General features: G+C 34.7%; 1 protein-coding gene across 1 annotated transcript in view; it reads right to left on the bottom strand.

Annotated features, from left to right (window-relative positions):
* Window positions 1-27,563, bottom strand: part of GBE1 (1,4-alpha-glucan branching enzyme 1) — a 342,498-nt gene that overhangs the window by 5,444 nt on the left and 309,491 nt on the right. The window contains exon 15 of the mRNA XM_058296064.1: window positions 14,234-14,351. Coding sequence (XP_058152047.1) covers window positions 14,234-14,351 — 118 coding nt within the window. The remainder of the gene's footprint in view (window positions 1-14,233; window positions 14,352-27,563) is intronic.

Raw genomic sequence — 27,563 nt, 5'->3', positions numbered from 1 at the left:
AAAAAGAAGTATTAAAAATATACAAATGTAGGGAGCAGGCACAACTCAGTGGTTGAGTGCTTGCTTCCCATGTAAGAAGCCATACTGGGGTTAAATCCCCAATGTTTCTTAAACACACACACTACAAATAAAAAACAAACAGACTGACTTTCATGGAAGAGAAACAGGAAGCCTTAGCAAAAAGTTAATGAATAAGAAAGCCATAGGCTAAAAAGAGAAACTGAGCACAAAAAATTACATTAAAAAATCAGATGCCAAGACACCAGCAAAAAAATTACAGGCCACACTAAGAAACAGAAAGATATGGCCCAGACAAAGGAAGAAATTAAACCTTCAGGTGAAACACAGGATTTGAGAGAACTAATCACAGACATTCAAACAAATCTCCTTAATAAATTCAATGCAATGGCTAAGGAGATTAAGGATATTATGAAAACATTAGCTGAACACAAAGAATTTGAAAGTTTGCAAAGAGAAGCAACAGATGTTATGTGGAAGAGATTAAAAATACATTGGAGGCATAGAATAGCAGGTTTGAGTTGGCTGAGAATAGAATGAGTGAGTTGGAGGACAGAGCATCTGAATTTGAAAAGACAGGAGAACAGAAGAAAAAGAATGGAAAAAATGGAACAGGGTCTCAGGGAAATGAATGAAAATGTGAAAGGCACAAAACACATATGCTGTAAGTGTACCAGAAGGAGGAGAGGACGGAAAAGGGGAAGAAAAAATATTTGAGGAAATAATGACTGAAAATTTCCCAACCCTCGTGAAAGATATAAATATCTGTAACTAAGAAGGACAACACACCCCAAACAGAATAAATCCAAATAGACATATTCTAAGACAGCTACTATTCAGAATGTCAAATGCCAGAGATAAAGAGAGAATTCTGAAAGCAGCAAGAGAAAAACAAATCATCACATACAAGGGACACTCAGTAAGACTAACTCCAAGTTTTCATCAGAAACCATGGAGGTGAGAAGGCAGTTGTATGATATGGATAGAACTCCCCAATCAAACGACACAGACTGGCAGAATGGCTAAAAAAAAATTCAGCCATCTATATGCTGTCTATTAGAGACTCATTTTACATGCAAGGACACAAATATACTGAAAGTAAAAGGCTCAAAAAGGATAGTCCATGAAAATAGTAATCAAAAAGAGCTGAAATGGCAATACTAATATCGGACAAAATAGACTTTAAGTACAAAACTGCTATAAGAGATAAAGAAGGACATTATATATTAATGTAGCAATTTATCAAAAAGAAATAACAATAATAAATATTCATGCACCTAACTAGGGTGCTGTAAATTACATGAGGCACACACTTGCAAACCTGAAAAAAGGAATAGATATCTCTATAATAATACTCAATGTAACACTTTCATCTTTGATAGAACTGTACAAAGGATCAATAAGGAAACAGATAACTTAGATAATATGATAAATGAACCAGACCTCACAGAGAAATATAGAACATCACACCCCAAAACAGGATATACATTCTTCTCAAGTGTTCATGGATCTTTCTCCAGGTTAGAGCATATGTTGGGACCAAAAACAAGTCTCAATGAATTTTAAAAGATTAAAATTATACAAAGCATTATTTCTGATAATAATGGAATGAAGTTGGAAATCAATAATGGATGCAAAAAGGGAAAATTCAAAGAAGAAATTGCAAGAGAAATCAGTAAATAACTCGAGACAAATGAAAACAGGAACACAACATATCAAAACCTATAGGACACGGCAAAGATAGTGCTGAGAAGGAAATTTAAATCCCTCAATGCTTACATTAAAAAAGAAAGTGCTAAAATCAAAGACCTAACGACACCTGTAGGAACTAGAAAAAGAACAGCAAACTAAAACCAAAGAAAGCAGGAAAGAAATAAAGACTAGAACCGAAATAAATGAAATTGAGAAAAAAAATACAATAGAAAAAATCAACAAGACCAAACAGTTCACTGAAAAGATCAACAAAATCAACAAACCCTTTGCTAGACTGACAAAGAAAAAAAGATGGAAGATAAAAATAAGTATAATCAGAAATGAAAGGGGGGACATTACCACTGACCCCACAGAAATAAGAGAGATCATAAGAGTATACTATGAACAGTATATGCCAACAAACTAGATAATGTAGACAAAATGGGCAAATGCCTAGAAACACATGTATAACCTACACTGACCCTAGAAGACATAGAAGACCTCAACAAACCAATTACATATAAGAAGATTGAAATAGCCATCAAAAACCTCCTAAAGATGGAAAGCCTAGGAACAGATGGCTTCACAGGAGAATTAGACCAATAATTCAAAGATGAAATGATACCAATCTTGTTCAAACTTCCAAAAAATAGAATGGGAGGAACACTACCAAACTCATTCTATGAAGCCAACATCACACTAAAAGCATAGCCATATAGAGATAATATGAAAATAGAAAATTATAGACCAATTTCTGCATCATTAATATAGATGCAAAAATTCCTCAACAAAATACTTGCTAATCAAAAGCAACAGCACAATAAAAGAATAATATATTATGATCAAGTGGCCTTTATCCCTGGTAGGAAAGGGTAGCTCAATACAAGAAAATCAATCAATGTTGATTTTCACATTACTAAATTGTGGAATCAAAATCACACGATCATCTTGATAAGAACAGAAGAAACCTTTCTTAACTTGATGAAGTGCATATATGAAAAACTCTCAGTTAACAATGTACTCAATGGAGAAAGACAGAAAGCTTTCCTACTGAGATCAGGAACAAGACAAGGATGCCTAGCATCAGCACTGTTATACCATATTGTGCTAGAAGTTCTAGCTTGAGCAATTAGGCAAGGAGGAGAAATAAAAGGTATCCAAATACCTTCCAAATACCAAATACCTTCCAAAGAAGTAAAACTTTCAATATTTGCTGATGACATGATCCTATATTTAGGAAAAAAACCCAAATCCATGACAAAACTAGAGCTATTAGATAAGCTCAATATAGTAGCAGGATAAAAGATTGATTTAAAAAAAATCAGTATCATTTCTATATACTTCTAAAGAGCAACCTGAGAAGGAAGTCATGAAAAAATTTCACTTAGAATAGAGACTAAAAGAATCAAATATTTAGGAATAAAGTTAACCAAGGACATAAAGGACTTGTATTTGGAAAACTGCAAAACATTGCTAAAAGAAACCAAAGAATCTAAATAAAGAAAAGATGTTCCAAGTTCATGAATTAGAAGACTAAATGTAATTAAGATGTCAATTGTACCCAAATTTATGTACAATTCAATACAATTACAATAAAACTTCCAACAGCCTTTTTTACAGATTGGGAAGGCTAATTATCAAATTTATTTGGAAGGATAATAGGTCCTGAATAGCCAAAAATATCTTTCAAAAAGAAGAACGCCATTGGAGGGCTCTCATTTCCTTACTTTAAAGTATATTACTTAGCTACAGTGGTAAAAACAGCATGGTACTAGAATAAAGACAGATATATTGACCAATGGATTAGAAGAGTATTTAGAAATAGATCCTCAAATTTACGGCAGTGATTTTTGACAAGGCCGTCAAGCCCACCAGCTGGGCTGGAACAGTCTATTCAACAAATGGTGCTGGGAGAACTTGATATCCATAGCCAAAAGAAAGAAGGAGGACCCCTATCTCACACCATATACAAAAATTAACTAGAAATGGATCAAAGACCTAAATATAAAAGCTACAACCATAAAACTCCTGTAAGAAAATATATGGAAACATCTTCAAGATCTTGTGAGAGACGGTGGTTTCTTAAACCTTATACCCAAAGCACGAGCAATCAAAGGGAAAATAGATAAAAGGGACCTCCTCAAACTTAAAACACTTTTATGCTTCAAAGGACTTTTTCAAGAAAGTAAAAATTCAGTCTACTTAATGGGAGAAAATATTTGGAATCCATATATCTGATAAAGGTTTGATATAAAGAGATCATACAACCCAACAATAAACATACAAACAACCCAATTTAAAATTGGGCCAAAGACTTGAATAGATATTTCTCCAAAAATGAAATACAAATGGTCAAAGGTACATGAAAAAATGCTCAAAATCAGTAGGTATTAGGGAAATGAAAATCAAAACTACACTGAAATATCATTTTACCCCTTATAAAATGGCCATTAATATAGAAACTGAAAACTATAAGCATTGGAGAGGATGGGCAGAAATAGGAACGCTCCTTCACTGGTGGTACGAGTGTAGAATGGTACAGGCTTTATGGAAGACAGTTTGGCAGTTCCTCAAGAAACTAAACATAGAATTGACATATGATCCAGCAATCCTGTTTATAGAAATATATTCCAAAGAACTGAAAGCAAGGATGCAAACTGACATTTGCAAACTGATGTTCATAGCAGCATTATTCACAATAGCTAAAATATGGAAACAACCCAAGGAATCACCAACTGAGGATGGATTCACCAAATGTGGTATATACCTATAATGTAATACTACTTAGCTATAAGAAGAAATGAAATCAAGATGCATATGACAACATAGGTGAACCTTGAGGACATTATGTTGAGTGAAATAAGTCAGACACAAAAGGACAAATATTGTATGGTTTCACTAATATGAACTAAAATGATGAATAAACTTATGGAGGTAAACTCTAGAGAAGAATAGGTTATTGAATTGGAATTGAATAGGAATTGAATGTGGGCTGAGAATGGGAATTGATGTTTAATGTATGTAGAATTTTTAATAAGGTTTATTGTAAATGTGTGCAAATTAATAGAGTTAATATTGATACATTATAGTGAGTGTAACTAACTGCTGATTCAGAAGTGTGGGTGTGGCTGAAAGGGGTAGTCTGTGGATGTAATATTTCAATTGAAAGGCGCTAGAGAATAATGTAGGTAATGTATAACAGTAATTTTGGTGGTGGATGAAGATTGTGGCTAATAGTATAAGAATGTTCTTCCTTTACAAAGTGTTAAGTATATGATGATACATGAGAAAATTATAACTAATGTAATTTATGGATTATAGTCAACAGCAATATTGTGTTATTTTTGCAGCAATGTCTAAGAAGGTATTATCCAAGGCTAAGGGACAACAATGTGGAGTAAAAGAGGGTATGGGACTTTTCCTTTTAGAGTAATGAAAACATTCTGAAATTGACTGTGATGATAGCACAACTCTGTGATGATTATGAGAGCACTGAGTGTACACTTTGAACTGATTTTAAAAAGCATGGACTGTATAGCACAATGAATCCTGTGGTGGAAGAAGGACTAGGAGAATATTCTTTCATGAACAATAACAAGGATTTACTACTAATACAGGGTATCATTAATGAGGTGGATTAGGGAAAAATATATCAAATATAAGATATTGGCTATAATTAATAGTAATGTTTGGATGAAGCTCTTTCATAGTTTGTAACGATTGTTTCACAACAATGCATGTTTGTTTTATAAGTTCACAAATTATACCATACACTTATTGTTTCTGCATGTTCATGTATGAATGATAAATTTCAAAAAAAATTTAAAAAGAGACAAGAGACTTTCCCTTCCAAAGAAGTTTGCCATCTACTTATTAAGGGGTACATTATATGAGTTATTTCTGGGAATCATATTAACCATATTTAATTAATAGGACAGCAGGTTATAATCTGAATGGTTCTAAACTGTTTCTGCTATAAGCAATCTAAAACTGAAGACCAATCTAAATTCCTCAGTAGCACCAGAAACTGGACAAAAGAATTTACAGTTCCCTCTGTAAATTTTCTGCTGCAATACTGTTCTAAATGAGTTTATACGGCTATGAGTCTCCAAAAAAGAGTCGGGCAGTCATCAGAGGAGTAATCCTTACGCATACCTCAGCAGGGTAACAGATACAGCCGAAGTAGATAGAAACCCAGGTACTGGTTCTCCTGAGGGCGATAGAGACCCATAGGGTCATGGCAGATGGCTCTGCAGTTCAGGGCCATATCAGTTGGCCCTACTTTGGAGTTTGTGTTCCTGAGTGTGATAGAGTTGTGCGGTCACCCCTCGGGCTGAAGTGTGGTTTGCTGGCCTGGCAGGGGAGCAGCCGCGGTAGGCCTAATTCCGCTGCCCCCATAATAGGGTGGTTGGTCGGGCCCACCGCCACCCCTGAAGGAAGCTCGGCATGGGCGCAGAGTGCCCTCGGGTCTCCCCTTCTCGGCAGCCATGCTTCCGCGGCCACCCCTCCTCCCAGATGGCGCCACCCGATGCCTTGTGGGGCGGCACCCTTCTTCTTCCTTCTCCCTGCGCAGGCGCAGGGCAGAAAATTCCAGTCTGCCCTTTTCCCCTCCCCCGACAGCAGCAACAGCCAGGTGTGGGCGGAAAAATCCAGCCCACCCTTTTCCCTTCCCCCGACAGCAGCAACAGCCAGGCGTGGGCAGAAAAATCCAGCCCGCCCTTTTCCCTTCCCCCGACAGCAGCAACAGCCAGGCGTGGGCGGGAAACTCAAGTCTGCCCTCCACCCCAGCAACAGCAGCCACCAATCCCTAAACCCTGCCCCTTCCCCCAGCAACAGCGACAGCCAATCCCTAACCACCACCCCTCCCCCATCCAGTACCGCCCACTGACCTTTCGCCGGCAACCAATCAGAACAGGGCATGGCTTCGACCAATCAGCCTTCCCCAGCCCCTATAAAACTGTTGCCTCTCCCTCAGTAAAGTGGACTTGCGTGTTTACCTTGTCTCCGCGGTAGTTCTTCTGCCGTGCGCCCTCCAGTCCTGAGAGCCCCCGACAAGGGCCTGGCCTCCCTTGTCCCCAGTTCGTCGCCTGCTTCTCCGGGCGACCCCTTCGTCGCCGGCTTCGCCGGGCGACCCCTTCGTCGCCGGCTTCGCCGGGCGACCCCTTCGTCGCCGGCTTCGCCGGGCGACCCCGTCAGCCGAACCGCGCAACCCCTTGTGAGACCGATCCCTTGTCTGCTGCCGGACCGACCCCTCGTCCCAAGTGGGACTAACCCCTCGTCCCAAGCGGGACCGACCCCTCGTCGAGAGCTGGACCGACCCCTCGTCCGCAGCCAGACCCCACCTCTACCGACTGAGCAAGCCGCCGCAGAGTTGGACTCAGATATGACCTTTCTACACATGCCTCTTCTGTTACTTTTACCAGACCTGTGGTTGGTGTTGGGGTTGGTGTATACTCAGGAGACCTGAATCTCTGGACTGTCCATGTGAGACAGTCAGGCCCTGAGCCTCAGCAGACTTGCAACTCCTATCCTCTGGTTTATTGGACTTACCCTGGCCAGCTAACAGGGAGGTGATGAAGGTCAACCACCACACCAGGGAGCTAAGGGTACCTACAACTGCAAGCAGGAGAATTGTATCCATAATCCATGTGGAATCTAAGCCCCCTCTTGATGTAAAGGGGGACTGGACTTAACCATCCCAGGGTCCACAGGATGGAGGAATAGAGTACTAGTGTTCTGCTGGGGAACTGGTGGTAGGGAGGGGGAAGAAGAGATATGATGTGGGGGCATTTCCAGGATTTGGAGTTGTCCTGGGTGGTGCTGCAGGGACAGATGCTGGACATTGTGTGTCCTGCCATGGCCCACTGGTGGACTAGGGGAGAATGTAGACTACAATGTAGACCACTGTCCATGTGGTGCAGCAGTGCTCCAAAATATTCACCAGGTGCAGTGGATGTGCCAAGATGATGAAAGAGGTTGTTTATGGGGGAGGAGTGGGGTAGGGGGGTGGAGGGTATATGGGGACTCATATTTTTTTAACGTAACATTTAAAAGAAAATAAAGAAGAAAAAATATTTAAATAAATAAATGCAGGTGAAAGGACTCTAAGACTTCAGAGAGTTACAGTGAAACATACAAGGCAGGCCTAGGACAAAAAATGATTAGGTCCCTCCTCAGTGTTATGCACTGAGTGGTACATCAGAACAAGTCAAATGAACTTTGTTTTGGGAACTTAGGCACTCACAGTGTCTTTGTTTGATTCATAGCCTTACATTTATTTCGCTAACTAAAAATAAATACTGTAATAATTATCTACTGATAATTTAGAAATAACTTATTCTCTTTGATATTTTGGTATTTTAGCTAGCCCAAACTGAAGAGTAAAAAAAGAGATGATGTAAGAAGTCTGAAGTTTGCAATATATACAGTGAGTTTCCTATTTTGTCACTTAATTGTTAAAGCAAAAATACTACAACAAATCTCATTAAACGATGATGGTCATTTTATGTAAGAAGCTTTTTGATGCCAATTCAGTCACACTTAGAGACCTCTTAATATGATCTGCTCAAAAACCTTCAGTATATCATTAAAAGGAATATTGTGTAATTATATTTTTTCACTGCAGTGTTAATTACCAGAATGTATGTTGCTCTGGAGCCCTTAAAATATAGATAATATGAAAAGAATCTCCAAGCAAGTGATTTTTCTTAACTAAGGCTATTTGTGGGATTTTGAGTTTTATTCTATATTAGTGTTCTGACTACATAAATTAATTTTCTTAGTGGTTAGGGAACAACTACCAATTACACTAAAGGACTTGAGATAATCAGAGATAATCCTTATGCTGACAAAATTATAGACTCAAATAATTTGGGGTCCCTATAAATTAGTGCTAAGTATTGACTATGTAACTCTCCTTTTATAATTTTAATTCAAAATCACACAGCAAAAGAAAAAAAATATGAAAATAGTTTAAGTAGATTTAAACATATGTTTAAGTCCATTTAAATATAAACCATTAATATTTAAGCACATGTATATAGAAACCATTAAGCATGCATACCATAGATGATATATGTGGATACACATATCTTCTATGCTTATTTATTAATCATTACTCCCTAAACATTTTGTGGCTTGCATTACATTAAGAACAGATGAGACAATGTAATGTATGGCCATAAATTTCATTTTTGTAGCTTTATTTATAGCCAACTCTTCAAAGGAATCAGATTGCCACAGTATAATCCAATTTAGGCATTAAGAGAACCAAAATGCATGCTAATCTACCTGGTTAATTTGACTATCTTAATGACTTAATTTCCCAAGGGTCCCTGGAACAATTTCAAGGGGTCTCTGAACTTGAATTGAAAATATCAACTTATTATCTTATTTTTTCTGACCTCTAACTGAAATCTAGCATTTCCTTCACTTATGAATGTGTGCAATAAATAAATTACAGTAGTATTCATTTCACCTGACTGGCAAAGGGGTCTGTGAAACAAAAAAGGTTAAGAACCTATACTCTAGGATCATTATTGAGTTGCCAAAATTAATTACAACTTTTGAGAACAGGGTGTCAAAAATTTTAAAATAAAAAATGGTTTAAAACTATAAAACTTATTTTTTAAAATTTTTTTTTTTAGAAATTGTTTAAGTTCGCAATTGCACATTCAGATATTTTGGTGTTATGAAAACATCATTCAGTGAAAATGGCATTAAATTCTTAACAGCTATATATACAAATTTTCCATAAGAAATTTTTGAAAAATAAGAATCATATAAAATTACTTTAGTTTTCACAACATGCTTTAGTTTATAAAATAATTTCTAATAAAGAAATACTATTCTAACTCTCATTATTTTGTATTAAAGAAAAACTGATGCCAATAAGAATCTTTATAGAAATGTATATTAATCTCATCTAACATAGAACCATTTAAAAAAGTAAACTTTAAGAGTTGTATTTTTTTCATAAATCTGAAAAAAAAACATGTTTTCATAATTTCAAATCAAGCAAAAGATATTATACCAATTATTAAGTTGCATCTTCAATATAAACCACCTAAGGACAAAAAGGATACAATGGTGCCAAAACCCTGATTCATATCAAAATCTACTTTTGAACCCCTAAATTTAGAATGTGAATAAACAGCCCTACTTCTTATTGGAAAGGGAACTAAGTGGAAAAGTAATAAATTCTAAAACTGTTGTTTTGTTCACATTTTCATTGTTGAGACTGTTTGACTTACTGTAAAGGAAACTAATTCATTTAAGGCTTAATAATCACTTTCTCCCATTTGTGCCAGAGAACCTCGATTTATGAACCAGAGGAAAGAAAGGAAGCCCCCTTCCCTCACCTCCCCTAGTACACTGATTAACATCAAGGTTAACATCAAGGTTAACATATAGGTCCCTATATAAGAAACCTGAAATAGAGGGGAAATGGAGTTTCCAGTAATTGCCAGTAAAGCAGAATGGAGTTCTGCCCTATGGCATTCATGGGATACTCTGATCTTACAAAGATCTTACAAAGATACTCTGATCTTGCATCGTACAAAGACGATGCAATGGTAGTATACATGCAGTTATGCCATGGCTTCACAGTTTCAACGGATGGAGCACATAAAGATGATGCTAGAGTGGTACCTGCTGAGGCTGCAACATGTATGGCTATTTTAAGAATCCTCTGAGCTCTGTTTGTTGCTATCTTTGAAAACAGATTTGACACTTATTCAGCAGATCCTTTGGATTATTGAACTTGCAAATTAAACTTTAGCAAATGTCGGGCCCCTGCCCCAGTCTTTATGCTATGAATGTGGGAGGCAGGGCTGATCTCACTGGTGGTGGCATGAAACCTAGAATGCTTACACAGTCATTTTCAAGGAACTGGATTGGATCCCAGTACATATGAATCAGCTTAATAAGACGTTCCAATATAATGAGGTGTTCTTACAACACTTAAGTTTTCAAATGTGTTTCTCTTCTCTAACTATTCCCAGAATAACCTGTTTTCTTGGACATTCTGTATTTTACTGGTCTATTTAGATTCCCCTTATTCCTACATTAAAAGCAGTGATCATTTCATCTGGAGCCTAAAACCTTATTTAAATGAGTAATACCTGAAACACCTGTAGTCATCGAAAACAAATTGCTGCTGCTGGAAGATAGGGCTAACCCCCACCTTGCTGACCGGCTTGGATTAGAAATCTATTACAGGCAGTGGGTAAGCTCTATTCTATTTCTCATATGCTGGCGGTGCTGCATTCCTCTCCTTATTATCGAGACTTAGGAGACTCTCCATTCCACCTGCTAACTTAGACCAGCACATTCCATATTTTTGAGATAAATTCAATTAGCACTTGAAAAGTAATCTGAAGGCTGTTGTTGCTAATTAATGAACTTGTTTTAACTATGATAATATCTTTGCTTTTAAAAAAGTCAAAAGGCTATCAAAGTATTTTCTGCCCAACCCCAAAGACTGTGAGCCCCTTACCTACAATTGTAATTTTCCCAAATTTGGGAGAAATTCTTTATTTGTTTGTCCTCAAAGCATCTAATGCCTTGGTATGTTTAAAATATGAAATGAAAATTAAATGGCCATGACAATAATAACTATTTTAAAGTATTTTAACTTACGCAATAGCATTTTGTTGTTTCCAAAAAGCTTGCATATATTAATGAATTTATGCCTTAGAAAAATCTTTGCTGTACAGAGGATATTATTATTAATCCTCATTTTATACATGAGGGAAAGGAAGGCACAAAAGAGTTTAATTACTCATTCAAGTTCTCAAGGCAGTGAATGGAAGACGGGGGGCTTGATTGTAGGACTTCTGCCACAACATTTTGTGATCTTTTTATCATGCCACAAGGCCTCCCTCTCAAACAGAACCCAGTTTGGAAAGTTGAACATTTAGCAAAGTTGGCTACCTACTATTTTTGCTGTCTGAATATTTCAAACTTCATCCCAGCTAGAAAGTAAATGTTTAGAGTTGCTTAAGCTTTATTGCCATTTGTTGCTAAAGTTTCTCCATGACTCCTCTTTGTGACCTGAATCATTTTCCCTAATGCCAGGTATTCTTTTGGTTATTTCAGAGCTTTAAGATAATTTTTTCTTCATTTCTAAAAGTATTTTTATTATCTTATTTTAGATGTCCTTGTTATGCCTTCTAAGAAAGAACTGGATAGCATCTTTGAGCTCTCTCTGAAAAAAAAAAAAAATATATATATATATATATATACACACACACACACACAAACAGATACACACTGATAGCTACACATATATCATCACTGTGGCAGGTTGAGTCTTTTCCCAGAAAATCCTGTTCTAAAAGCCAATACATTCCTGTAAAGTAAACTTATGTAGATGGGACTTTTTTATTAGATTCAGTTAAGGAAACTTCCTTTTGATTAGATCACTTCAGGAGGGTATGATGCAGGGTGAGTCTTAATCCTCTTATTGAAATTCTTTATAAACAGAGGAATAAAATGCCTTTGACATAGAAGAAAGGCCGCAGAGACAGAGGGAAACCCAGAAGTTGAGAGAGAAGGCCCTGGGAACCAGAAGCTGGAATCAATGGAACACGGAGCCTCAGAGGAAGCCACTTTAGCCAGAAACTGAAAGCAACATGGCCTGGAGGGGAGAGATAAGCAGATGCCCCCATTGTGCTCTGCTATATGCCTGAGCACCCAGTTGCAGCTTCATTAGAAAGGATCTCTGATGATATCTTGATTTGGACACTTTCATGGCCACACAACTATATATTCGTAAGTTAATAAATTCCCATTGTAAAAGCTAATTCATTTCTGGTATATTGCACTGGCAACATTTAGCAAACTAAAACTTCATTGTGGTGGTTTGAAGCTGTATGTATCCAGAAAAACATGTTCTTAAATCTAATCCATTTCTGTGGATATGAACGCATTGTAAGTTGAGCTTTTTGATGAGATTACTTTTGTTAATGTGTGTGTGGCCCAGCCCAATCAGTCTGGGTCTTAATCCTATTACAAGAGTCTTTTATAAGCAGAATGAAATTCAGACACAGAGTGACAGAAATTCACAGGAGCAGGCAGAAGCTGAAATTCAACAGAACCTGGATGATAGAAGCCAGGACAGGCTGCCATGTACATTGCCATATGAGAGAGGAGGTAAGGACCAAGAATGTTCTGCAGCCAACCCCAGAACACCACAGACTTCAGGAAGAAGGTATCATCTTAATGATTTGATTTGGACTGTTTCCTAGCCTCACTAGCCTCAAACCAAGAGCAAATAAGTTCCTTTGTTTAACCCACTCCATTTCATGGTATTTGCTTGAGCAGCCAAGAAAACTAAAACAATCATTGACACACATCCATTTGTACCTATATACACTTAGGCCAATACCTAAGTCTCCTATGGCCATTTACACTTCCTTCATAGCCTATAATTCAACAACTCAATCTGGCTCATCCCTGCAATTTTCATTTATTTTATGTCACTCTCATCGGTGCGTCAGTACTGTATATAATATGACAGCTCACAAAGTAAGGTGCTGGTACTACTCTAATAGTTGGAAAATAATCAAGAAGGGAGAGTCAGCAGTATTACACTAATTCTCATTCCTGACTTATATCTAGAGTTTTGAAAAATGAGGGGTTTCATTCAAATTGTAGCTTTAAGAGCTGTAATCAAGTCATACATTTGCTAGATATATCCTAGCCTCATGAATGTGAAATACATCTTTAACCCAAAAGTACATTACTTAAAAAAAATGCAGATCTTGGAGAGAAAGAGAGACAGAGACAGAGAAAGACAGATAGATTGCAGAAAGACAAACAGGGACAAAGACATCAGCAATACATTCAATGAGGAATTCTACCAGGTCTAGAAATTTGATAATTCTACATTTTTCTTTTAGAATTTAAACCAAGGATTTTGAAGCAATATGCTATGATTTGTGTCTGCTTCTCAAAGTAAAATTAGTTAACGTAATATAATAAATTTCCTGGTAATATGAAGAAACCAGGGAATTTTACATCGAGAAAAATTTAGTATTCAATTTACTATATGAAAGGAAAAAGATATATATTTTTATTGATTCTTTTAAGGTGTTTTAAATTCAGCTTTATTAGACAGTACATAATATATAAATCTGCTCAGTGTAAAATATTACAGAGAAAACAAGAAGAGTAGAAGTAAATTCTTAAATAGAGAATAGGAATGTCCACATTAGAAAAAATTTAACTCTCTGCTCTAATTTTTGAGGAATAATTTTAATCCTATTAATATTCAAATTTCCCTAATTGTCTCCCAAATATCCTGTACTGTTACCTTATCCAAATCCCAGTTTAGTCCAGAACCACACATTGTATCTGTTTTTTTTTTTTAACTTTTTTTAGTTTAGTATAGTCTCCCTTCCCTACCCCTCTTTTGAATGTTGCTTACTTGTTGAAGAGCTGTTTCTTTGAACGTAACATCACTTTAAAAATCAAGGATTAAATTAACATAGAATGAAAATATCTTAAGCACCTTACTTACCAAAAGCGAACAAGGACGTTCATTATGTTTGAAAGCCTCAGAAAAGAAATCCGTATTGTGATCCAGTCTCTGGTGTCCTCCATATTCAGCTGCATCTGAATCTAGCACAATTTTGAATGTATAGCTATTAAGGAATTAACAACTGTTCAGGAGTTGAATGAGACACTACAAAATATGTACTGAGACAGCAATTTAAAAGTGAGTATTCAGAACACTGTTAAATCATGATTTGTGTTATATACTCATTTCTTCTCTAATATTTCTATTCTCAGGTTAAAAGCAGCTTTCTAGGATATCTAGTCCATATATCCATGGGGCCCTTATTATCCTTCTATCATAGCTCACCAAGTCATCACCCAGCCTGTACCAAATGCACCTATTAACAAAGAATCTACTTTTCTCTTAAACCCATTCCATTTATCAGAATTTCTTTTCCTTATTGAGCAGAAATTTGGCTTCTTGTTACTATTCTACCCAGAGAAAACCTAAAGAATAAGTTCAATAACTGTATCATATCCTTTCAAATATTTAATAATAGCTTTGCTATCTTCCATATGTCCTCTAAATACTACCAAATACATATTAAATATAATCCCAGAACTTTCAAACATTCCTCATTTGATGTGCTTTTAATTTTTTTACCTCATTCCCCATCTCTGAATTATCTCAATTTTCTAGATGCTGGTTCTTAAAGTGAGGGACACTTGTTTTGTAGTTTTAATAATGCAGAACGAAGCAGCTTTACTCCCTTCCCCAGTTTATACACACCATATTGCTATTAAAACAGCAAGATCACATAAACAGTCTATTCATCATGTCACAGGTGGATGCATGTCGCAGTCATGTGATCTGCTATAATTTACCATCTGGTTTTTCAGAGTGAGTTATTAAGCCCGTTAGCATTACTGTATTTACAATAAAATAAATACTAGCTATGGTTTTTATTCTCAAAATGTATAGAAATGGTACATTATTTAAAAATCCACAAGTTACTATGCATGCATACTTAGAAACCCTTTTAGTTTCTTTTTGCTTAAGGAGGAATATAGATGGTTTTGGCATATTGTGTTTTCTTTACCAAGTATATAAATCTTTAATTTCAGAAATGTTTATATATTTATATCATAGCAAAATTTATCCCCATTAACATTACATGTGAGTAATAAACAATGATCCATCATTTTCATGCTTAGGGAACCTCTTGAAATGAGATGCAGATGGATGTGCCACAGGCTCTTTTACTGGGAATGGTGGCTTCACCGTGGTCAATCCTGATCAGCCTGCTCTGATCCAGTCTCATAATCATAAGTTATGTGTTTAAAGGAAATAGAGAAAGAGAAGGAAAGAGAGGATTTCAAAAGATGACTAGGCTCAGGCATATTCTACAGTTACTCAATATAGGTGACAATGATTCAAGTGTACCAATTTAACGGTGAAATATGGGTAGTGAAAACAAATAATTGAAGACATAGAAAATGAAGTAATAAATCTGAAAGGAAAGAAACTTAAAAAGCTTAGCTTTTGTTCTTTATTTTACTTTATTAAATGTTCCTACAAATCTTCAAAAGAGTATGGTTTAGAGAATGTTGCATAATACTTTTGAAAACTAAGGAATTAGAGTATCAGTTATTAAAGTAGTAGTTAACAATACTAATTATTGGTAGGGGTAGATGAAGAAAGCAAATGTATCATCAAAAGAATTGGTTCTCAATCTATGAGTTGAGAATCACTGAACAAATAGACTTATTATAAGATTACCATTGATTAGTAGTTATGTTATAATAGTATAGGAATCTATTTATATGTATTGGACTTTGAAGACTAAATTAAGCTATTATGTACATTTACTACTATATTTCAAAGTATGTATGTTATTTGATTAATAAAACAGATTTGTTAAAAACATCACAAAATTAATAGTAACTTTTGCCTATTTATTTTTTTTCAAAGGGTACTCAAAGAACAAATGTAATCATTAAGGATCCATTTTATTTTATATTGAAAAGGACCAGCATAAGGAAAGTGATTAGAATCTACTTGTTTAATATATATATAATTTGTAATTGTAAAGGAAAATCTTACAGGAGCCATACAAAATGTTTTGAAATATCATTTAGACTTTTTTTCTGGTATTGATATATAATTTAAAGAAAAAAATCACTGCTGTGGCCCCTTTTGGAATTACCCAGCCCTGTGTCTACACTACCCAGAGAACACAATTATTTCCTTTAGAAAATATAATGTGAACTCTTGAAATTTCAAAAATTAAAATAGTAGGTCAAAGGAAATGTTTGTCAGGTACAGTTGTGGCTCAAGTTATTGAGTGCCTACTTCCCACATGGGAAGTCCTAAGTTCAGTTCCTGGGGCTTCCTAGAAAAAACAAAAAAAAACAATCAAAACAAATGAAAAAAAATTCCAACTTGGGAGCCAATGTGGTTCAGTGGGTGAGCACTGGCTTCACACATACGAGGTCCTGGGTTCAAATTCCTGTCCCTGGTACCCCCAAAAAATGTTTATAAAGAGATTTCTAATTATAAATTGCTTACTTAAGTATCAGGAAATCCCATCTTCTGGGAATACTACTTCAAATTAGATTAAATATTTTAAAGAAGCTATTTGAGTAACTGAATTATTACTTTTTTTTGCATGTTCTCTTATTGGGGCATTTTCTCACTTCTTTCTCTCTGTCCCTCTCTCTTGCTGTCTCTCATGTATATACAAACACACACACTTAAACACACATGCATTACATGAGGCACAGACAACACTAAACTATCTACATTCATCCTTCTTCTATTAAAGAACACCACCCTAAAAATATAATTCAGTGCTAATTTATACTTATTTTAAAATTCCTTCTTTATCTTTAAATTACATATATTGCTTTTTATATTAAAGTAGAATAAATTATCTTTATTGCCTCATTCACCTAAAATACTTTAAAAGTGCAAGGCACTCTGTGAGATATGAAAACAACTAAGATATGGTTTTGGTTTACATGCAACTTACGTCCTTTAAGATAAAACATGCATATCACTGTCCACAAACTAAAGCAGAAGGCAATATGTAACTAGTAGAGTCATGGTAGGAAAAAACAGGATTGTCAGTCTGTATATAAAGACTTTTGATGGCTGAGCTAGGATGTTTCAATTTATTTTGGTAGTAAGTACAGTAAGGTTGAAGATATTTGAGAAAGGTATGAGAATCAAGAAAATTAACATAGAGGTTGGAGACAGAATAGGTTGGACAGGGGAAAGACTAATTCAGGGAAATCAAGAGCCAAGCCACAATCCAAGGATAGTGACTGTGACTAAATTCTGAGAGTAGAAATGGGGAGACAAAGGCATCAATGAGATTTTGGATGTGCAAATGACAGTACTCAATTTGACTACAGTTAGAAGTAATATTTTGGCAAAGCTCTTCCATCATTTGTAACAAATGTGCCAGAACAATGCAAGTGTGGTGGTGGGGTGCTGTATGGGAGCCCTTTATGTTATGCATGTTTGTTTTGTAAGTTCACAATTTTTGCTATACACTTAGTGCTTATATATGTTCATGTATGAATGACATACAATAAAAATTTTAAAAATAAAATAATGATTAGGGTCAAGAGTGAAGAGAAGACAAAGACAAGGTGGGAGGTGGAAGGGGCTAATATCTGTTAGGTATCTTCTGTGTGATAAACATCAGGCATATGCACATAGTCTTTCAATTAATCCTCATAACATACAATTTTACATGTAATGAAACTAATGCTCAATTTGCGAAAACAGAAGTGGAAGAAGACAATACTACTGCCCCAAACCAGACAGCTGATGGCAGAGCTGAGATGTCCACACAAGTCAAATCTACATCTGTCTACTCTACTCTTTACAAATGGGCACTTTAGTTTTACGCCAAGAATCACTTCTAAAGTAGAGATTCCAAGCATAAGGAGGACAAAATAAAGAACACATGATCTGAGATGGGAATAGGAAAAGCAAATAAAGTGATATTCATTTCAATGATTAATATCATTAAATTTTAAAAATTGGTGTTAAATGAGTTAGTTCTTAGGATTTTTATGGCTTCTGAATAACTGAATTTTATTACATTTATTCTAAATCCATATCTTGTTCACCAGGTTCATTTAGTCATTTTATAGGTGAACACAAAATTGGACCCCCCAAAATACCTTGCTCAATTTGGGAAGATTCAAGAAAGGGAGAAAGATAGAAAATGTATAGAGAGACTGGGGAGGGGAAACAAAGAAAAGAAACATAGAATAAACAGGGCCCTATCAATTTGGATGGCATTTTAAAATATTATGATTTCTTATTTTAAATTCAAGAGCTTCCTAAGAATTTAATATATCTATCAATAGGGTGAAGGAGAAAAGAATTTTAACATTATCTTATAATCTATGTCCTTAAATTTGAACCAAGGAAGAAGCATGTTCTGAAAGAGGCCTGTACTAATAAGATTAAAGAACAGTGGAGGCATGAAGACTCTTAAAATTCAATGGCTCTTCAAATACTTCAAAAGCTGCTGTGTTTGCTCAGCCACTTGATAAAGTGTCTGTTCAAAGTATATGGATTTTGATGTAAGAAGTATTATCATTTATATCATTCTACACTAAACTCACTTCACTCTTGCTGAGGAAGCTAAGGAAATTTATTATAAGGTATAACCCCTGAGGTATCAAATTGAGTGACAATAAGAGGGGTTCTCTAGTGACTAGATGACCATTAAGATGGCAAATCTGTTACGTTTGCATATATCTTCACATCTAAGATATCACTGATTTTAAGAAGAATTATTTTATGTATCTCTAAGAAAGGAACAAATACCACTACCATGCCTGCCAACCATAGTAAGGTACATCCCAATTGAAGTCATGATAAAATGTGAAAAATGTGCATCTTAAAGAGTATATGAAGTTGGTCTAAGTTATTTTCAGATCTAATTCTTTAATCAATCCACCATATTATGACGGCAATAATTTCTGGGAGCTGAAAGACCCCAGGAGAGAGAGTCTATACCAACTGCAAAAGGCAGAAAACATTAGGTACAAAATTTCTAAGGACTGCTGTAATTGAAGGATGTGAACAAACATCTGGTGGGGTAAGAACAGCACTGGAAAACATGGAGATTTTATGATTTGAATAGTCTAAAGATAACTACCCAGCACAGGGCCACAATGGCCTAACCAACTCTATCCCTTTTTTTGTTTCATGAATTGAATTTTATTTATTGCCAGCTACAATCCACAAAACCATAGGTATAATAACTGTATAGCATCTCAAATAGATGCTTTTATTTTATAAATATATATTTATACCTGTCTGTCTGCCTGTGTCTATCTATCTTTCTGTCTGTCTATCCATCCATCCATCCATCCATCCATCCATCCATCCATCCATCCATCCATCCATCCCATCTGCCCATCTGGCTAAATTCTTCCTATCGTGTTAAGCCCCAGAGAGGACCATAACCTACAACTATGTTGCTCTCTCTGGTTGCTTCTGTGGTAGTGTGGGGTAGATATGTTTGTGTTTGTGATGCATGCCTGCTTTTCTTTAGCATCATTTAGGCATTCCCATCTTTACTTTCATGGTCCAGAATATGTATTAACCTTAAAAGTTCCTAATAGGAATGAGAATTCTGATTTTTAATTATTTTTGAAAACTATTTATTGCAATGTGACATGTATGGCTATATTACTTTTGGCGGATATTTTCCATTTAGGTTTTTTCTTAATCTGATTTTGTTTAAAAAATCACCATATTTTACAACATTTCTAAAATAATATTAAAACAGATTAATGTGGGAAAAATAGGGAATTTACTATTGAATGTAGTCAAACTATATTTTAAATTCCAATGGATGGCAAATGCAAGATTTCTTCAAGAGGACTTTTTTTTTTTTAAACTCTTAATTCACATTAAAATTTTGTTGCCCTGATAAAAGTAGCATCCTCATGCATGAGATACAAATGAATTTAATTTTGTGAACACTGTCTTCATTAAAGTTTTAAATAACCACCACACATTTTTTAGTTAAATGCAAAAAGTAAATATATTTCTATTATAATCTAGAATGCTCTCATGTCATCAACAATAGGTTTCTGATTTTGGACTACAAAATAAGCTCCAATTCTTGAGTTTGCTTAGCTGGCTGTAAATTTTTAGAAAAAGTATAATGCAGAATAGCAATAAAACAAACTCAAAGAATGAGGGGCTCAAATGTCATTACCTACCATGTTAATTTAGGGATTTTTGAATTTTATGCTTTTTGAAATGCATTTTCATGCAAATTATTATTTTTAGGCATGCTTAATGATACACATCAGTAAGTAGCAAATTGAATGATAATACAAAATATTGAGTACTACACATTTTTCTATGCAATAGGAAAATTATTCTAAATACTTTAGTGAATACTCCTGACTCACCTAATCAGGAACTTTCCTTTATTCTAGAAGATACGAAAATTTAACTAAAAAATATAATTGTTTCTCAATAACTGAAGAAACAAGAATAATGCAAAAATGTGGCCATACTAACATCCTAACCTCCCCTTAAAATTTTTGCTCTTCGGCTGTTCTTATCCAAAGAATGTGCAAATTCAATTATTTGATGAAGCAATAGCAATTATTTTGAACAGAAAAAAATAAGATTTTTACTCACTTTTTAATTGCATACTTTGATATTAAAATGAGTTTCGGCCATCCGGATTCAACACTGTTTTACAACTACATTGTGCTTTTGAACTCAAAATCATTTTTACTTAAGCTATAAAGAAACACCTTCACCCAAACTAACTCTAAAACACCTTCAAAGGAGTCAAACAAGAAACATATTTAAATAGAAACTATACTTGGAAAGTTCAGAGACTCTGAGGAATAATAGCAATTACAAACAGTAAGTAAACATCATCAGAGCCAGATCATGAATACAGACAAGGATTGGAGATACCCTAAAACAGTATAATATGATGGGTGCATCCTTGGGCTTTGGGGTCCAACAGACCTTGCCTTCAAATTTCAGTTCTGCCAGTTACCAGCTATGTGTCTCTGAACAAGTTATTTAATTCCCAGAGGCTCAGCTTTTCCTGGATAATATATCAGAGAGTTGTTTTGAAGATTAACTGAGACAATGTACATAGAGAGCTCAATCAAGTTTCTGTATATCTTTGGGAACAGTTCTCAAATTATTAGCCGCTGTTTATGTCATTATTACAGACCTTGGGCCATTTAAACTGTTGCCTCAAACTATAAGAATTTAAAAGTGGGTCTATTTATTCTCTATCTTATTTTTTACACCCAAATTGACCTCTACTTCCTTTACGGCCTTTGTTCCCATTCCCTTCTCCCCATGTCTTTGTTCTTGCCTAGAATCTAAAATTTTCCCATTTATCTTTGAAATTGTACAGTAAAGTTTAATTTGGCAGTATGCTGAACTCCTTGAGAACAGATGCTTTTTAAAATTTTAATATTTTAAAGGAAAGTACTACTCAAGCTCTGAGAAAGAAAAGGAATCTTTCTGGTAAAGCCTACCCTGACCACCATAACTGAAAAATTAAAAACCTTTCTATACTCTTTTGTGTACCGATTAATCCACCTTAATAGCATTATCACCTTTTAACATACTATAAATTCAATTATCATATTTTCAATCTTTATAATTTTTTTCTGTCTATTAAAACCTGCATAATGAATTTCTGTCTTTTTTTTCCCGACTGCCTCAGACTTCGTACCTTTTTTTCCTACTACCTCGGGCCTAGTACCTGGCATATTTGTTGAGTGGATGATCTTTCATTATTTTCCTATTGCAGTCTTTTCCTCAGATTTTGCTTTTTAATCTGTGTATTCTTTTGTGAAACTTTTAGAAGTAATGTAAACTTTGGGCATATAGGGTCCCTTGATTTTTCTTCCTTTGTTTTAAATGGACTTAATATTTTAGATATATAAAAGTATAACTTCTAATACAATTGCATTTCATCACATATTAAGTTTTACTTAGTCATGTAAAAATTGTTTTCTTCTTTTTGGATAACCCATAATAGTTTAAATAAATGCATGCCAGTTTGAAGCAATTATTTTTCAAGTTAATAACTCTAACAGGTATGTGCCTTGGAGATGGACATTTTAGGAGATAGATATTTTATATAATTCTTAGTTGAACTGGATATGTAGTTTACAAGTTTACCAAAGTCAGCAATATTCCAAGACCTTCGTTACACTTCACCAGTTAGCTTTCTCTAAACAGATCATTGAATTTAAGCATAAAACATCAAAGTGACATGTCAAAAACCATATGGCTATTAATTTGGCAGGGCCAGGATATGCACCTAGATATAATATTTTCTACCCTTCTATTACCATTTGCCAGTTAGTCTGCAAATTATATAAAAATTAACATACCTGAAATTTTTAAAGTAATGTTCTTGGGAGTAGAAATATTTTATTTCTTTCTCTGAAGTCATAACTTATTAGGATCAATGTATTATTAATGTACATTCCTTATTCTCTCTTAACTTTTATCAAATCATAACTTATATCAAATCATAATTTTACAGGGTTCATTCAGTGCTTCAGAAAGCCCAATGGGTAGGAGCTGGGCTATTTTCTGTTGCTGTAAAGCAACGTTTGCAGGTGTGCATATGTGTGTGATTGTATGCACACACATGCATCATCACTCTTGTCATCCCTGGACACCTCTGGGTCCATACCTAATACCTAGATTGTTTATTGTGAAAAGGGGTTCAAAGAAAACAGTTCTACATATTCATTAAGGAAATGAGTGAGAGAGTTTTAAACACACACATATACATGATTACTAATAAACAAAAATATTTTCTTGGGGCATAATATATACAGCATGTGTAACAAACATAACATAGTTGGCAACTGTCCTTAAAACAGCTATCCTGGTTTAATCATATTACAAGTGGGAAAGGCTAATATTGCTGGCCTGGCTATTCTATTCAAAACAAAATTAGCAACAATAACAAAATTAAATACTTTGGCTATGACAGTCAAACATGGAGATGATTTACATAATTCAAATGAGCAAAAATTGTGGCACAGTTTGAATTAAATTATATGAAGATTTGTTTATTAATTTATTCTCATAGTTATTTCACAAATGAGTTTTATTATAAAATTCCAAAGTAATAGGCCTAGTATGGTCATCAGAGATTTCATCAAATCCAGTACGACAATTCTAAGTATACCTTAGTCAAGTCATCTAATGCAACCAGCAGACAAAATATCATCAGGAACAAATTTTTTACATCTAAAATTATAAAGGGAAGAAAAGAAAATATATGTACTTCAATGCTTCTAATATAAACCAACAAGGGAACTCATCTCCCTAAGTCTGACAAGGTTGTATCTAATGTGTGTCACTAAGACAAACCAGAGTGAACTATGCTATTAATAGCAATATGGGGCTAATGTGTATATCATAATTTCCACTCCTTAAAGAAGAATGCAAGCAGCATCTCATCAAAGTTGTTGAAACCAAAACTCTTATTTTTCACCTCTTTTTAGGTGTTCTTTCCTCTCTACATTCTATGGGATGTTTAGTCCCCAAACTCTTTTATTCCTCTAATACCCTTTAATGCCTATCATGCCTGTTTTATAATCAGCACTTGAAGGCTGAAATATACTTACGTTTATATCTTGCTTTAATAAAAATTTTGAATAGACATTGTCTCTCTTAATTATATTACCAAAATAGTCTACTAAAATAGATGTCTGGTTTTGAGTGTCAGAAACTAAGGTAGTATAGCAATGTAGGAAAACAACATTTAGTCAGAGGCACCATTAACTTTTACAAACATGGACAGAGAAACAAATAAAATTTTAAGTAATTAGTGAGACATGCGCCACCTATTTTAATGGCATTTCTACAGAGCAACAAAAAGACGAATTATCTGGTGCTAAATGAAAAACAGTTCTGAACTTAGAGGAACTAGATTTAAATCGTATCTGTTCATTTACTAGGAATATGGGCTTGTGTAAGTTATAAATCTTTCTGATCCTCATATTTAGAGTGGGGATAAGAATACTTGCCTGACCTGCATCACAGAGATAATGTGAGATTCAGCTGAGTCAATTTAAATAAAAACATCCATACACAGTAAAGTGCTCTACAAAGTTAATTTTTGGAAACTGTCTCCAAAAATAAGCTTCCATAATACATCTGCTGACCCAACCAATGCCTTTTAAGATGAATTGGCCAAACCAGGTGATGCTGGAGTTCTTTTAACTCTCAGAAGTCTGAGATTCTGTGCTGTCCATTACTTCCTAATAGTCATTTAACATCACAAAGTGTTGAATAGGCTCTGGTCAAGGTGGGGGTGGGGGTTAGGGTACAACTTCATAAACCCAAAAGCTGAAGCTAGAAGCATTGTGTAAGCTCTTCAAAGGAAGAATGCAAAGAAAGAGGATCAGTGGATAAATGACTGTATTTGAGGTCTATATGAGGGGAATAGATAACAAAGAGTAGACAGAGAAGGGAGGGAACCAAGATAGTTTGTTGCATATGGAGAAATAGGGATAAGAAGGAAAGGCAGGCAAATGATACTAGAGTGAGGAAAGAAATTAGAAGGGACTAGGTCATGTTTAATCTCAGTACTGTGAAAGGAGAGAAACCATTTTGTAGTAGTGAAGGGAGAATAGGAAACAAGGGAAAAAAAGCTAGAACAAAAGAATGTAGGCAATGGGAAGGCTTAGTGCCTACTTCTTTTCCTTCCTTTTATTTTCAAATCCCAGTACATTTTTCAGATAATGATGTTTACAATAATGATGACCAGAGCTGTGAGTACATGCAGAACTCATGTGCCAGACATTGTGCTAAGCCTTTTGCATGTATTAATTCATTTATTTCTGGCAGCAATTCTACAAATAGGTCTTAGGAGATGAGGAAAGTAAGAACCAAAGAGGTTATTTTATAACATCAATATGTGGTGGAGGCAGAACTTGAACCCTTAGATGGTCAGATTGCAAAGCACAAGCTCTTAATCACTATTCTAGTAACAAGAGCAAGTTTCACTACCTTTACAAATATGAGAACAGGAAATACTGACTACTATTGAAGTTTTACATGTTTCATAAGCCTTAGGGAGCTAAACATGTTAGGGTAAGACAATAAACTGGAGAAATGATGTTTCAGAATCAGAAAATAAGTTACCACCATTATTTTTGTTAGGGGAAGCAAGGAAATGAAATTGGGCATTTAATTAAATAATAAATAGCTCATGAAAAAAAGGTACAATATTGTTTATAATTTTATAGACAAATCAATTTTTTGTTTTAATATTCCCATAATAAAACACATATTGTCTTTTAAAAAAAGGGAATGTGATTGCATTTAATTAAGTTCTATATTCATTTAAACAATTTTTTGTGATAATGTCTAATGAACACTTTCCTTATTCAACAGTTGATACCATGCAACTGGAAAAAAGGAACCATAAGTCCTTCCACAAATTAATTCTTATTTATAGGCATTAATTAGGTATTTTTCCATTTATATCCCAAGAGTTATCACATTAATAGAATTAGAGATAGTTCTTATACATGGGTACAACTGAAGCCACTGCTTCTGAGAAAACATTGTTCATTCATCTTTCTCGACTTTTCTCTGGAGATATAGAAGCTCTTTTTTGTTGTTGTTGTGGCATGCATATATGCTCAGAAGCCCTGGGATAATTATTGTGATTACAGCATGTCTTAATTCTAAGAAAACTTCTGGGGTTCTCAGGTACCATTTTCACAAGTAAATAAATACTGACCATTCAGTTTGACCCTATGATATTCTGAGTTAGAATAACTGAACAGAAAATTATGGATGTTAAAATAAATGATCAGTTAAATACTTATAATAATTTGAATACTTGTAATACTTATAATAAATTCTTATATAGGATCAAATCAACTTTCTAGCAAGCAGCAGAGATCCACTAAAAATGAAAGGCAAATTTTTACTGAGATACAGAAGGAAAACATGATATAATGTTCAATAATATAAATTTAGTTTAGATATAGAATGCTCTTTTAAAAAACACTAGTAACAGATATAAAGGTGACAAATATAGTTTATTTTTTAAAATATAAGAGAACCATCTATTTTGGAGGGACTAAATAAAGGACTATTTTAAAAGGAAAGATTAGATGTGAAACTGTTGAGGCCATGTTTCCATTACACAATGTCTTCTTCCACATTAACAAAGCTGTTCTCTAGGAAAAGGAAAGATTTACTAAAAGAGATCATGAAGTACAAAGTGTTTGGCAGAGTATCTGACACACAGTAAGTTTGTAATAGATGGTAGCTCTTATTATTTAATACCTGCTCAGCAAGTATTATTCCTGAAAATAGATCCTAGTACATTAATTTCAGATTGTATTAAAAGATGATATATTATATTTATAATACCTTATCAATTTTTCCCTTCTACCATTTAACTAAACTGCTTTAAGGGAAAAACAATTATAGCAATCACTGTGTTTTAATTAATGTTAAACAACTTTATATTCTTTTACCATTAAATAACTGTATGCTTTATCCATCCAACCAACCATCCATCCATCAAAATTTTAGGTACCTAATACATTCAAAGTAAAGATATAAATGATAACATGCAGGTAAGACTCTCAGTTTCACAGTTTAACTTGGAGTCAAATTCCATATAGTAGTCCTTATTTTTACTAGTTGGAAAAAATAATTACTTTGGCACAAGTTTTTCTTTCTTATTACTGATACTATTACTATATGAGTACATACTGTTTTTAAAGGTCACAATACTCTCTGAATATTTCCCTTCACAAAGACAAGAAATAAAGGACAGAAACACTGACTGAGTTATTGCTAGATGAATTTTTGGGATCTGAGGGAAAAATAATCACTGTGCAACTGAGCAACTGAGCTATGAATAAACAATCCATTCTATAGTTTACAGACAAAAACTAAAATTCTGTTGAATACCTCAGAGCTCTGTGATGACTATGCAAAAAAAATTATAGTAGAATATACGTTATACTTTAGTCCCTTGTTCATTCCCCAATCTTGAGGATTTTGGGATGGTGATTTCCACTCTGCCTCTAATTGAGAGGGGGCTTAGATCCCATGGGGCAGATGGATGAAACTGTCTTGCTTGCAGTTCCAGACTCTATCTGTTCCTTGTTTTATTCTAGCAATGGAAACACTTTTATTATTGCTAAAAAGGCAGTGGCCACTGAGGTTCCAAGGGGAAGGAGAGGGAAAAATAGGTGTAATATGGGGACATTTTTGGGACATTGAAATTGTCCTATATGATGTTGCAATGATGGATACAGGCCAT

This window comes from Dasypus novemcinctus, chromosome 4, assembly GCF_030445035.2.
Source record: "Dasypus novemcinctus isolate mDasNov1 chromosome 4, mDasNov1.1.hap2, whole genome shotgun sequence".
Lineage (NCBI taxonomy): Eukaryota > Metazoa > Chordata > Mammalia > Cingulata > Dasypodidae > Dasypus > Dasypus novemcinctus.
Note: the sequence above shows the minus strand (reverse complement) of the source record. Positions and strands in the feature narration are given on the sequence as shown.